Source organism: Bos grunniens, chromosome 8, assembly GCF_055505025.1.
Source record: "Bos grunniens cultivar Pamir isolate PY7600 chromosome 8, Bosgru_T2T1.0, whole genome shotgun sequence".
NCBI classification, from domain to species: domain Eukaryota; kingdom Metazoa; phylum Chordata; class Mammalia; order Artiodactyla; family Bovidae; genus Bos; species Bos grunniens.
This window is the reverse complement of record NC_141172.1, coordinates 58,625,186-58,639,321: the sequence shown is the minus strand read 5'-3', so window position 1 is coordinate 58,639,321 and position 14,136 is coordinate 58,625,186. Positions and strand designations below refer to the sequence as shown.

General features: G+C 50.8%; 2 protein-coding genes across 10 annotated transcripts in view; one reads left to right on the top strand and one right to left on the bottom strand.

The window, feature by feature from the left end:
• Positions 1-6,395: 6,395 nt before the first annotated feature.
• LOC147367136 (olfactory receptor 13C7-like) lies at positions 6,396-13,750 on the top strand. The gene has a single exon (XM_086415843.1). The coding sequence runs from the start codon at positions 9,342-9,344 to the stop codon at positions 10,320-10,322; it is 981 nt and encodes a 326-aa protein (XP_086271969.1). The 5' UTR covers positions 6,396-9,341; the 3' UTR covers positions 10,323-13,750.
• Positions 12,676-14,136, bottom strand: part of TMEM8B (transmembrane protein 8B) — a 25,015-nt gene continuing 23,554 nt past the window's right edge. For 5 of the 9 annotated variants that reach the window (XR_015169883.1, XR_015169882.1, XM_086415835.1 and 2 more), the window contains one exon: positions 13,224-14,096. Coding sequence is in view for 6 of the 9 variants with exons in the window: in XM_086415835.1 (XP_086271961.1) it covers positions 13,761-14,096 (336 nt within the window). In the remaining 3 variants the exon portion in view is untranslated. Of the gene's footprint in view, positions 14,097-14,136 lie in introns of all 9 variants that reach the window. The other 4 variants (XM_086415834.1, XM_086415836.1, XM_086415837.1 and 1 more) reach the window with 2 other exon arrangements.

The window sequence follows — 14,136 nt, the reverse complement described above, 5'->3', positions numbered from 1 at the left end:
GGCTCTCCACACTGTCAGCCCGATATTCCATTCACCTCTCACACAGTCGACCCCTCGCTAGTGTCTATAAGGTGTCATATCTTGGTTTGTTGCTCATGCTGTTCTCTGGGGAGACCTGGGAGTTTCTTTCAAGGCACCTTCGACACCATCTCTCTGATACAGCCTTTCCTGGCCCTTTATAGGGGTTCACTCCTTTGCGTCCCACAGCACTTTGTTGGAACCTTTCCCTTGGTATCTATCCCTGTCTCCTTTGCATCCATGATATTTCACAACAATGTGGGTACTACGAGGGCAGGACTCTGTGGGGTCCTGTCTCCTCAGCTCACACAGAGCTTTCCCGATAGAGGGTTACTGAACTGAACTGTCACTCAGAAGCCGTCACTTGTCACACCTGGGGACTGGATCCTGTGCTGCTCCAGACAGTCAGGCTCTTAGTCTGAACATGTGGATGGACACGAGTGGGGAGCAGCAGTATCTCGTGGCCACGCCCTGCCTTCCACGAAGTCACCGAGACAAGTCAGGAGACAGCAAGGAACCACCATTTGTGGAGCCAGGAGACCAGGGTTCCAGACCTGGTCCAGCTGCTCTCCCCGCAAGGTCTTCCTGCTGGCCCTTCCCCTCCAGGAACCCCAAAGTCACCTCACACTTAAACTACCCACAGCTGAACTCATCCCTCTGCCCCCAAAGGTCTGTCACCCTCTCAGGGAACAGCACCAGCACTCCCTAAGTCATCAAGCCAGACACCGGGCAGTCATCAGAGAGGTATATATCTGACACTCACCACCCCCCACATCCAATCCATCAGCACGGCCCAGAGCATCCACCTCACAGCAGCTCCTGGTCAGTCCTCTCCTTCCTCTGATGCCACTATCACCTCTCTCTCTCAGATAGTGCAACAGCTGTGCCAGACTCTAACATCCACCCTCTGCACTAACTAAAAAAAAAAAAAGAAAAAACCTGTCTTAGAAAAGAAGACAAAAACCACACCAGTCCAATATTACTACTCATCTGCTTAAATCCCTCAAATGTCACCATTGATCATCTCTCCTAGGATAAAAGCCAGATCCCATCTACCTGCCCAACCTCATCACTGGCTGCTTATCTCCACCCCACTCCACCCACACACACATTCCAGACACAGGTCCCTCATGAATATCAGTCTTTCCTATGCTTCTGTCACCCCCTTGCTGTTGTCTCTCATGTCCAAACACCTCTGGACCTTTAGGTAACATATACTGGACACTTATCACACACCAGGCTAGGCACTATGCCAGAGTTCTGAGAGCTTTCCCGGCTGGGGATCAGATGGGGTGATGGAAATCACAGGTGAGGAATGCAATATGGACACTGGGGACCACAGAGACCAGTCCCCCAGCATCGTAGCATTATGACCACACATTCAATCCTCACTCAATGCCTCCACCCCAGCCCCCTTCCAGAAAGCCCCTTCTGATCCCTCCTTCCTGGGCAGGGTCTTTCTCAGCTCTGTCTCCCTCTTCAGGGCCTTCTGTGCTCTGCTGACTGTGTCCTGAATCCCAGCTATTTAAATTATGGGTATGAATCAAGAGATTTTAAATTTCATACCTTTTGACCTGACACTTTTACTTCTAGGAGTTCTTTGAGAAAATTACTAGAGGTGCAAAGATTTATGTAAAGCATATATATGGATGTTAATCACAGAGTTATTTGTGGTAACAAAAATTGGTAACTCTTAAAGGGCAACCATAGCGGAATGTTGAAATAAATCCTGATGGAGCCCAATGATAGACTGTGACACAGCTATTAGAAATCTTACTTTTTGAGGAATATTTGATAATTTGAAATGCTCACACTGTAATTAATAGAAAAAAGTAGTACATGTAACTTTGTACTCAGTATAATCCTAATTTTAAAGGTATTTTTCTTAGGATATATGAATAAGTATGTATCTAGAAAACTAGGACAAAATATTAGCTGACAATTATTTCCTCTAGGAGATGGGATTACAGATAAATACTGTTTTCTTAATTATTCTTTCCAACATTGTTCAATAGTTCTAAAATGAACATGACTTTGAACTTAAAAGATAGTATTATTTTTAAGAAATGGAAGATCACATGGCTCCACATGGAGCACAGAGGAGAAGAGCCCATGCCCAAGGGCAGGAAGTGAGGAAGCACCCATGGAGCCTGACCCAGCTGTGCGGTCAGGCAGAGAGCGCGGAGCTGACACCTCTTGGGGACATTGGGCTGATGGCAGAGATGGCTGAGGAAGGAGGAGACTGTGGTTTGGTGCTTGAGCTTCTGGGTTGTTTGGGTGGATATCGCACCACCGTGAGAGACACTCTGAGAGATGGGCAAGATGAGACAAGCAGGTTGGAGGAGGTGGGAGGACTGGAGAGAGCATGTTTGGGGCATCCACAGGGTGGCAAGACGGCCCCAGTCCTGAGCACCTGGAGAATAAGTGGTGACAATCTTCCAATATTTTATTTTGACCTGTGCTCTTGAAAAATATTCCAAGAGACAAATCATAGTATAACAGGAAAATCTGCAACTGCTGCTGTGTTGTTTAAGGCTATTCTTTAGTCCCTGAGCTGTGTCAAGCTGTCATTGTTTCTTGTGAAGGAAAGAGAATGGCATGGGAAGGGAAACAGAAAAGCGGACCTGCAGAAACTCACACAACCAGCTAAACCCCTGACTCCACGTCTGTCACAAGTGTCCAGGCCTCACCCTGTATAGCAATTCACTTTCCTTAACCTTCCCTGATGGCTCAGTGGTAAAGAACCCACCTGCCAATAAAGGAGACACAGATTCAATCCCTGGATTGGGAAGATCCCCTGGAGAAGGAAGTGGCAACTCAATCCAGTATTTCTGTGGAGGAAATCCCATGGACAGAGTAGCCTGGTGGGCTACCATCCACGGGTCCCATAAGACTCAGACACAACTTAGCAACTAAACTATAACAACAACCTTTCATGAGTGCAGGTTCCCACAGTACTCTTGCAAGGACACACTCCATTTCAAAGTCCAGGACGCCCATCTGAAGGACACAGGGTCACAGCCCCTGAGCCTCAGGTCCAAGGAGCAGGGCTGCAGTGAGACCCGGTCTTCAGATTCCTGTCCAGGGTCTCTCCTGTGCCCACCTCACCCAGCCAGGCCCTTCTGGGGCACCACAAGTAACCTAGGGTCTCTGAAGCCCCATCATGCCAAGTCTGCAAACCTGTGTCATTGCAGAGTCTGAACTTTAAATTGGGCAGGGACTGCGAGGTCCCTGAGGGCAGGGAGCAGGAGAGATGTCTATGTGGCAGGGGACCAGGAGACTGGGCCTTGGGGGTTCAGGGCCGCTATCCTGGCCCACCCCAGCACAGTGTGTCTGCTGGTAATAAACTCAGCACTCCCTCACTCTGCTCTCCCAAGCCTTGGGTCACCACACCTGTCATCTGCTCAGCCACCTGCTGATACCAAGGTCACTGGGCCAACAGGTAGGAGGCAAGGAGAATCCATCTAGCATGTTGACTATTCTCATAAAATCTTTTCTAAACATAGAGAAACCAGAATATCTGCTGGGAGAAGGCAACATAATGATACTATAATATCGACTGCTGCTGCTGCTGCTAAGTCGCTTCAGTTGTGTCTGACTCTGTGCGACCCCAGAGACGGCAGCCCAACAGGCTCCCCCATCCCTGGGATTACTGAACACTCATCCTGTGCTAAGCTCTGTGCTAAGACCTTTCACTGGATCCTCAAAATCATCCCATGAGAAAATGCTACTCTTATTTCTACAGGTAAGGAGGCTGAGGCTGTGAACGCCATTAGCACATGGCAGAACTCAGACTTGGGCTTGGCAGTCTGACTCCAAAGCCCACACTCACCGGCTCTGCCATCACAGTGAGGAGGAGTGACGTAGGAATTCACATATGGGCACTTCTGGGACATTGTAACAGGAGCTTCTTCTTCTTGTGCCCCTCACCTTCCTTTTAAAATCATGTCTGAAGCTTAAAATTAGTATGAAATTGTTCAATATAGATTTACCAGCCAACAAACCTGACATGATATTTACCTGGGTTGGAAGTTCCTAGAAAGATGAGGGAATGTTTTGGAGATGGTACAGAGTACCAGAGATCATATATATTGAATAGCTCCATTTCACATAAGGAGAAACTCAAGCAAGGTCAAACAGGAAAAAGTGAACAAGGGCAAGAATCAAACCTGGATCCTCACTCCCAGGCCGGGGCACCTTCCATGGCATATCCTGCCTCTCAGGAGGAGTAAAACTGGGGAGAGAATTAGTGACTCTCAGAGACACTCAATATCCTATCACTCTGTAAACCAGATTATCCAGGAAATGATGGAGTGTAAGACCTGGCAGACAGATGCAAGAGTAGTTTCCTGAGTCTAGTGCAAAGCACCATCGTGCCCAAATGCCCTGCAGTGTGTCTGGTCGTCCTCTGGGCGTGCGGTAGGCTTACACAGGGCAGTGGGCTTTGGACAGACGGGACGCATCTCGCTTCTGGGTCGGCGCAGTGATCTGCTGGTGTGAGATGTTCTGCTGTGTTCTTCCCCAGCTGTGAGAACTGGCGACATCCCAGAGGGTGGAGCCAGGGTCTCTGAGGATGACAACCTGGAACAGAGCCCCCTGAAAACCTGCAATGGTACAAAGTCTGAGAACTAAACCTCCGTCCTGGTAAGTCACTAAAATCATGAGGTTGTGTGTTACTCTAGGCAAACTCTGCCCATCTTTTTTTTCTCCACTGTAAAATCTTATTTTATTTTCAGACCTTAAACTTCTGTATTGGGGTGTAGCCTATAAACAATATTGTGGCAGTTTCAGGTGAACAGGGAAGTGACTCGGCCATACATATACATGTAGCCATTCACCCCTTTCCGGTCATCCAGGCTGTTGCATAACATTGAGTAGAGTTCCATGTACTGTGCAATATGTCCTTGTTGGTTATCCGTTTTGAATATAGGCAAAACTCAGTTCATCTCAACTGATGGACTAAATGAACTAGAGCTGCTCTCTGTGGTCCCTGACTGAGCCCATGTTGCCCAAGCTGTCAGTAACCTGGATGCATGGTATTTCCTAAACAGAGTATCTTCTTTGGGGTCATAAGCCCATTACATCATGGGCTGTTGCTAATTTCTGAATGAATGTGTTCTGATAAGACTCTTAAATTGCAAGGAAACCCACAGCTCTCCTCTTTGAGCTCTTCAGAGAGGTGTTCTAGCATGCAGGAGATGGCACCCCCATGGCTGTGACCCTGGGACCTCCACATGGGCATCCTGGGCCGTGAAATGGAGTGTATCCTGGCAATAGTGCTGTGGGAACCTGCACTCATGAAAGGTTGTTGTTTAGTCCTCCCAGCAATCACATCCTGCATGTGCATGTGGGGAAAAGGAAAGGAGGGTGATCTGAAGGTAAGAAATCTGGGATCAGGATTTTAGCAGAAGGAAAGCACGGGATCTCAAATGGCAGCTCCTGTGTCGGGGACTGGATAGGTTGGGGGTAAATAGGACACAGCCCTTTGATTTCCGTGGCTCGCGGTCTATTGTGTGAGAGGGAACGACACACACAACAAACCAACTGTGCTAATGGCTGTGTGAGCGTCACGGTGTCAGGATGGCCAGTGCTCTGGAGACCTCTGAGAGGGCAGCACCACGGAGGAGATGGGTGTGAGCTGAGCCTTGGAGGATGAGTATAGAGAGAAAGGTGCTCCAGCCTGAGGAAAGCAGGAGAAAAGGGAGGGGACAGGGGCCTGTGGGGTTTGTCCACCAGTGGGGAGTGGTCTGCTGAGGCTGGAGCAGGCCAGCACAAAGGGATGTGTAGGAGCTGAGTGCAGGCACAGGCCAGAGGCCGAGGACAAAGCCCTCTGATGACCATGCCATTCCCACTGGTCTCTCTGATGGAGACAAGAGCGGGGAAGAGAAAAGCAGAGTCAGGCGGTATCCTGCCTTTTATCTGCCTGAAAACTCTCCCCACACCTGTATCCAGGGTCAAATTGGAAGTTGCCAGTTCTTTCTGTCAGAGAAGGCAATGGCAACTCACTCCAGTACTCTTGCCTGGAAAAATCCCATGGACCAGGGAGCCTGGTGAGCTGCAGTCCATGGGTTGCGGAGTCAGACACAACTGAGAGACTTCCCTTTCACTTTTCACTTTCATGTATTGGAGAAGGAAATGGCAGCCCACTCCAGTGTTCTTCCCTGGAGAATCCCAGGGACGGAGGAGCCTGGTGGGCTGGGGTCTATGGGGTCACAGAGTTGGACAAAACTGAAATGACTTAGCAGCAGCAGCAGTTCTTTCTGTCGGAGAAGGCAATGGCAACCCACTCCAGTACTCTTGCCTGGAAAATCCCATGGACAGGGAAGCCTGGTGGGCTGCAGTCCATGGAGTCGATAAGAGTTGGACATGAGTGAGCGACTTCACTTTCACTTTTTATTTTCATGCACTGGAGAAGGAAATGGCAACCCACTCCAGTGTTCTTGCCTGGAGAATCTCAAGGATGGCGGAGCCTGGTGAGCTGCCATCTCTGGGGTCGCACAGAGGCAGACACGACTGAAGCGACTTAGCAGCAGCAGCAGTTCTTTCTGTAGCAACACACTCAATAAACACCAAGTTCTTATAATGAAATCTTAAATTAAGCTGCAGGCTTAATCCAGCCACATGAAGTCATGACCTAGGAGAGATGCTTCCTTTTAACTTCTGCTTTCCTGACCTCAAGTTTTATTTTGTCTTTATATGCCAGATTCAAAGAAAATCTAGAAGTTTCTAAAGCACAGAGAGAGGGATATGACCAAGGTGACCAACAGACAAGGGGATGCCTGTAAACACTGAGGACTGTACACTTCCGAGGGAAGAAGGCACATCTGCCTCTTCTGTGTTCCCAACACCCAGCACATAGTAGGTGCTCAATAATAATTTCCCGAATGACTGAATTAATAAGCCATCACACTCGGGCAGTTATTTACCTTTTTGCCAAACTTCAGCAAAAGAATCCCTACCTTAAAATGTTTACACGGATTAGATTTATGGTTAATGACTGACCAAGATTAATCAACTACCCTGGTATGTTTCATAAACTCGCTTAACAAAGATCTCGATTTAGGTTGGAGAGGAAAAAACAGCACAGGTTCTGGGCAGAAGGGCGTCATGACAGATGTTGGAGGTCTTGTCTGGGAGGCAGGGAGACAGACCCAGCATGCACCCATGGTTGAAGGTGTCGTCTCTGATCTGCAGCATTGCTAGGAGACTCATCAGACCTTTCCTCTGTGAGTCCCATCCGGACTACACAGAATCCCCATTTTTCAAAAGGAAACTGAGTCTCAAACCAAGTGACTTGGTCAACATCACACATCTGGTTAGTGCTGAACCTGTTACGCAATGCTGGGTTTTTGAATCATGTGTGGACTACCTGTTGAGGGACTGCCCTTGGCAGCACTCACTGTATGAGATGCTGGAAAGAATGTGACTGAGTCTGTTCTCAAGTGTGGCAGAGGAGACAGGTGTGCAGCACAGAAACAAAGACGACAGCCAAGGGCTGTGGGAAAAGAAGGGAGAGGTAACTCGGCAGGGCTCAAGAGGGAGAGGACAAGAGATGAACCGTGCTCTTAAGAGGAGAAGCAGCACCTCCACTGGGTAAGAGACGGAGGACCTGCCTACAGAAGGGAACTTTTTGGGCAAAGATGTAGCTCTGGGAAAAGACGTGGTTTATTCAGAAAATGTGGAGCCCTTTGGCCCCTATGATGATAGATGCAATTGAGCAAGAGGAATGAAGGAGAGCTGGGTTAGGAAATGGCAACATGCTCCAGTATTCTTGCCTGGAAAATCCCATGGACAGAGGAGCTTGGTGGGCTACAGTCCATGGGGTCATGAGGAGTTGGACACGACTGAATGACTGAGCATACTCATGACAGGAAAAGATCCATCACTAAGAACAGTAGAACTCTAGTGCTTACAGGAACCTGGCCTCACAGCCAGTGTAGCTCTGAAGGGACTGAGGGACGGGTGATTTGATCTTCTGACAAGTTAAGGTTTCCCATCAGCTCCTATTTGTCCCTCAGACCAGGGATCACAGGGGCCACAAGACAGCTTTCCATCCAGCACTTGACACTTGGCTCCCTCCTGTCACTGGCATTTCCCAAGGGGCTGAGACCAGCTCAGAAGAGACATGGAGGCTCCTGGGCAAAGACTGTGGTCTCTTCCCACCCTCCCTTTATAGACAGGGTCAGTGACCCAGGACACCTCTGCCAGACTAGAACCTGCCCTTCCCTTCTGTGTAATATTATAGTCAATATCATTTATCCTAAAAAGCTATATGGAAGCCAAGAGGAGACTCACTCGGCTTTTAGGACCAGGGTTAAATGTTGTGATCTGTGGCTCTATTGGGATATGTATATTCTAGTATATTCTTTTAAAAATCAATGCATGGTGTCTGATCTTAAGGAGGGATACCAGAATAAGGCTTGTACATCCTATGCAGTAGAAATGTTCAACCTTTATGCCCAAAGGAATGAGGTGACCATCACTCATCATGCACCTGCGTTCCCAAGCTCATCCCACTTAATTTGAGAAAGAGGAACAGCACTTGTTACAATTGTGGCATCTTTTTGTCCACGAATTTTTCTTACTGCTATAGCCCACGGAGAAGGCAATGGCACCCCACTACAATACTTTGCCTGGAAAATCCCAGGGATGGAGGAGTTTGGTAGGCTGCAGTCCATGGGGTCGCTAAGAGTCGGACACGACTGAGTGACTTCCCTTTCACTTTTCACTTCCATGCATCGGAGAAGGAAATGGCAACCCACTCCAGTGTTCTTGCCTGGAGAATCACAGGGACGGGGGAGCCTGGTGGCTGCGGTCTGTGGGATCACACAGAGTCGGACACGACTGAAGGCACTTAGCAGCAGCAGCTATAGCCCAACATCTAAACAACACCCAGGACAAGGTAGGCACTCAACAAATCTTCAGTGAGTGAATGAATCTGAAATCCTATGAGCATCATTCAGTCACATGAAGTCATAACCCAGTAAATGTGCTTCCTCTTAACACCCAAGAACACTGTAGATTCAAAAGGAGTATGGGGAACTTGAATACAAGTCTATTGTCTCCACAGAGCCCTCCTGGGGAAAAGAGAGAAGAGACTAGGTGATTAGAATGGACCCCATCTCCTTTAAGTTACACCAGAACCACAGAACTGAGGGGGCTGGCTTGCAGACCTGACGTCCATTCTCTCATTGTAATGATGGGAAACTGAGTTCCAGAGGCAGGGCTGACCTGCCCCAGGTCACACATCCAGGTTGCTTGGGTCCCAGGCCCACTGGTGCTTAATCCAACACCTTCATGGTACAGATGGGAAAAGAGGGAGAATGAGATGGATGGAGAGTGAGACGAATGGGGCAAACCAGACGGTCGTGACAGAGTTTGTCCTGCTGGGGCTACACGACCACCACAACCTACAGATGGTCCTGTTTGTGCTCTGCCTGGGCATCTACTCTGTGAACGTGCTGGGGAACGCCCTCCTCATTGGGCTGAACATGCTGGACCCCCGCCTGCACACCCCCATGTACTTCTTCCTCAGCAACCTCGCCCTCATGGACATCTCTGGCACATCCTCCTTCGTGCCTCTCATGCTGGCCAACTTCCTGGAAACCCAAAGCACCATCTCCTTCCCTGGCTGTGCCCTGCAGATGTACCTGACCCTGGCACTGGGCTCCACAGAGTGCGTGCTCCTGGCCATGATGGCGTGTGACCGATACGTGGCCATCTGCCAGCCGCTTCGCTACTCAGAGCTCATGAACCGGCAGACGTGCACGTGGATGGTGGCGCTGAGCTGGGGGGCAGCCTTTGCCAACTCCCTTCTCCAATCCATTCTCACCTGGAGCCTCCCCTTCTGTGGCCACAATATCATCAACCACTTCTTCTGTGAGATCTTAGCAGTGCTGAAACTAGCCTGTGGGGACATCTCTCTCAATGCACTGTTAATAATGGTGGCTTCATCTGTCCTGACACTGGCCCCGCTGCTGCTCATCTTCCTGTCCTACGTGTTCATCCTCACTGCCATCCTGAGGGTGCCCTCTGCTGCCGGCCGGCACAAAGCCTTCTCTACCTGCTCTGCCCACCTCACAGTGGTGGTGATTTTCTATGGGACTATCTCCTTCATGTATTTCAAGCCCAAGGCCAAGGACCTCTATTTGGATAAGCTCCTTGCATTGTTCTACGGGGTCGTGACCCCCTCGCTGAACCCCATCATCTACAGCCTAAGGAACGCAGAGGTGAAAGCTGCCACTATAGCTCTGCTGAGGGGAGATCTCTCCAGGAAGATGGCCCCCTTTCCTGTTGTTCTCTAAGTCTGTCAGGCGGGACAGGCTAGTTACACTGTGGTCATGACTTCAAAATTTCAGTGGCTTTAAACCACAAATGTTTTTCTTCTCGCTTACGCTGCAGGTGCTCCAAGGTTGGTTGGGGGATCTGACTGATCTTCTTCATCCTCTGGGCCTTAGGGTGATAAAGTAGCTACCACATTACTGGTCCAAATGGCAAAAAGGAAGGGGAAAATGACAAAGCCTGTGAGGATTCTTAAAGCTTCCACTCAGAAGTGAGGTGTTACTTCCACTTCCACCGCATAGGCCAATGCAAGGCACAGGCCAGGGAGGATCACAAGGGAAGGGGATGCCCACCTGCCCCACATCTGGAAGGAGGGGGAGGACTGAGGAATTCCTGAAGGGGCTGGTGAGGACCCCAAACCCTATAGTTCACCCAGGAGCTACTAGCGATTTCTACAGCTGCCATTTTCTGACCAGTTGTCCCTCACTGGCTGCTGTCAAGTTAATCACCCCAGCAGGCGCGTGGAGACTCTGGACTGGGGCATTCTAACTAGGTCAGATCCAGGCCTCACAGAGCTTTCTTTGCTCTCAGGTTCTGGGTTCGGGTTGAGCACAAGAGAATCTGGAAGAGATGGAAAGGCAGAGGCAAGGCCGTACTGAGGTGGTGGAGCCCTCACTTGCTGTCCGTGCAGCCCCTCGGGCTCCTGCCAGGCCACCTGCAGCTGCTCTGAGCCCTGGGCGAAGGGAGCTCCAATGCAGAGAGTGCCAGCTGCTCCCGCGGGTCACCAGTGTCACTGAGTCCAAGGCAGTGAGGGCCAGACACGGGTTCCAGTGTGTCCTCCTGGGCGCTGGTCTGTCCCCACCTGCCCCTTCACGCCACCCGAGAGCAGCTTCAGACGCGACACCAAGCGCAGAGGCCGAGCGTGGCACAGGCTTCTCCTGCAGCTCCCACGAATGACAGCGCTGTTCTCCACAACAAAGCCTTAATCACTCACACTGGTCCTGCCTCTTTGGCCAGATCCTGGCTCATTCGCCACCAAAGAAACTATGTTTGCTCCCCATCATCAGAGCAGGAAGACCACATTCTTCAGCTGAGTCCTCAGAACTCGAAAACCAGGTTCTCCACCCTGTCAGCCCGATATTCCATTCACCTCTCACACAGTCGACCCCTCGTAGTGTCTGTACTGTGTCGCATCTTGGTTTGTTGCTCATGCTGTTCTCTGGGGAGACCTAGGACTTTTTCTTCAAGGCAGCTTAGACACCATCTCTCTGACATACCTTTCCTGGCCCTTTAAAGGGGTTCTCTCCTTTGCGTCCCACAGCACTTTGTTGGAACCTTTCCCTTGGTATCTATTCCTGTCTCCTTTGCATCCATGATATTTCATAACATATCATGGGAGCCTCAAGGGCAGGACTCTGTGGGGACCTGTCTCCTCAGTTCACACAGAGCTTTCCCAACAGAGGGTTACTGAACTGAACTGTCACTCAGAAGCCGTCACTTGTCACACCTGGGGACTGGATCCTGTGCTGCTCCAGGCCATCAGGAGCTTAGTCTGAACGTGTGGACGGACACGAGTGGAGAGCAGCAGTATCTCGTGGCCATGGCCCTGCCTTCCAGGAAGTCACCAAAACAAGTCAGGATACAGCAAACAATCCCCATTTGTGGAGCCAGGAGACCAGGGTTCCAGACCTGGTTCAACCGCTCTGTCCAGCAAGGTCTTCCTGCTGGCCCTTCCCCTCCCCAAAGGCACCTCACACTTAAACTACCCACAGCTGAACTCATCCCTCTGCCCCCAAAGGTCTGTCACCCTCTCAGGGAACAGCACCAACACCCCAAGTCACCCAGCCAGACACCAGGCAGTCATCAGAGGTGTCCTCTCACCCTCACTGCCCCACACATCTGATCCATCACCACGGCCCAGAGCATCCACCTCACAGCTGCTCCCGGGTCAGTCCTCTCCTTCCTCTAACGCCACCATCACCTTCTCTCTCTGAGTGTGCAACAGTTGTGCCAAACTCTCTAAAATCCATCCTCTGCACTACTTTAAAAAAAAAAAAAAAAACCTGTCTGAAAAAAGAAAACAGAAAACCACACCAATCTGATTATGCTACTCATTGGCTTAAACCCCTCCAATGATACCATTACCCATCTCTCCTAGGATAAAAGCCAGATCCCATCTACCTGCCCAACCTCATCACTGGCTGCTTATCTCCACCCCACTCCACCCACAGATACCTTCCAGACACAGTTCCCCATTAATATCAGTCTTTCTGCCCCTCTGTCTCCCCCTTGCTGTTGCCTCTCATGTCCAAACACCTCTGGATCTTTAGCTAACATATATTGGACACTTATCACACACCAGGCTAGGCACTATACTAGTGTTCTGAAAACTTTACTGGCTGGGGATCAGATGGGGGATGAAATCTCAGGGGATGTATGGGATATGGACACTTCTGACCAGAGAGGACACCCTTTCCACGTCTCAGCATTATACAAAACCCTTGGGACTTGGCTGTGACCTTTGTGGAAAGAGAAGAATATCCAAAATGACAAAAGATTATGTTTCTGGCACAGGGGCAAAATGGGGGTTGAAAAAGGAGCTACAGTCTTGTGATATATCTTGCACATCTGAGATTCGTACCAGCTCATCCCATCTCCTGAGCCCTCAGCTTCCTTGCCTGTTGGGTGTGGGCACCACAAAGGAGGTCTGTTTCACTGATTTGCATCATCTCATCAAGTACACACACACACACTCACAACTCTGTACTCCAAGCTGCTGCAGCCTGACCCAATAGGGCAAAAGCCTCAGGAAGCTGCTCCAGCAGCTCATGCCAGCTGGGCTGCATCACCCATGCCCCTCTCCTCAGGGTCCATCTCTCCCTCCTCTTCCCCAGACCCTTGCCCACAGGAAAAAGGGCAGCACAGAATCAGGAAATTCTTCATTGGAGACACACCAGACTCCACCTGTATCACGCCAGGGTACTAGCACCCCCAGCCCAGTCCCCGCCCTGTCTGTCCTGCACCCCCTCGCAGTGCAGCACGGCCCTGACACTGCCCCCGGCAAGGAAGCCAAGGCCAGAGAGGCTGAGCTGCTGGGAGACAAGGGACTCAGCTTCCCCAAGATGGACTCCATCTCCTTAGGGACAAAGCTGTGTCCTGTTAGGGCTCTGTCTCCACATCCTCAGCAGGTTCCACACCCTGGGCAGGACCCCTCAGTCCTGAGGGGGCTTGGTGGCCCTGCACAGGCTCCAGTCCTGAAGATGCTGGAGGTCTCCTGGCCCTCAGGAAGTTGCCAGGTCCCCAGAAGAGTTCCATGTCCTTAAGAAAGACTCCATGTCCTCAAGAAACACAACTTGTCTCTTAGCCCTGAGAGGGCTCCATGCTCCCAGGAGGAACCCCAGGAAGGGCTCTGTGCCCTGAGGAAGGGTTCCAGTTCTCCCAGGGCCGGCCCTAAGCCCCTCTCAGCTGGCACAGATGCTGCTGACAGTGGCCCCTCCCGGGCCCACAAGGCCCAGCTCCTCCTGCTCATTGATGCACAGCTGGTACCCGCAGCCCCGAGCCCGGGCTCCAGAGGGGACCCGGCGGTCAGTCTTGGCACGAGGGGGCAGCAGGAAGCCCACACTGCCAGCGATGAGCATGTGCCAGATGCTGTGAATGTAGAAGTAGTTGTCTCGGGTCTCCACAAAAGCATACAGCAGGATGGCACTGCCTGCGATGAGGCTGCCCGGGCACAGGCAGAAGAGCCAGCGGCGCCATGTGGGCGGGTAGCAGTGCCGGCGGCGGACGCTGCGTACTGTCTGGGGGAGGCAGAGAAGTGGGGCTCAGGGACGACTCTGG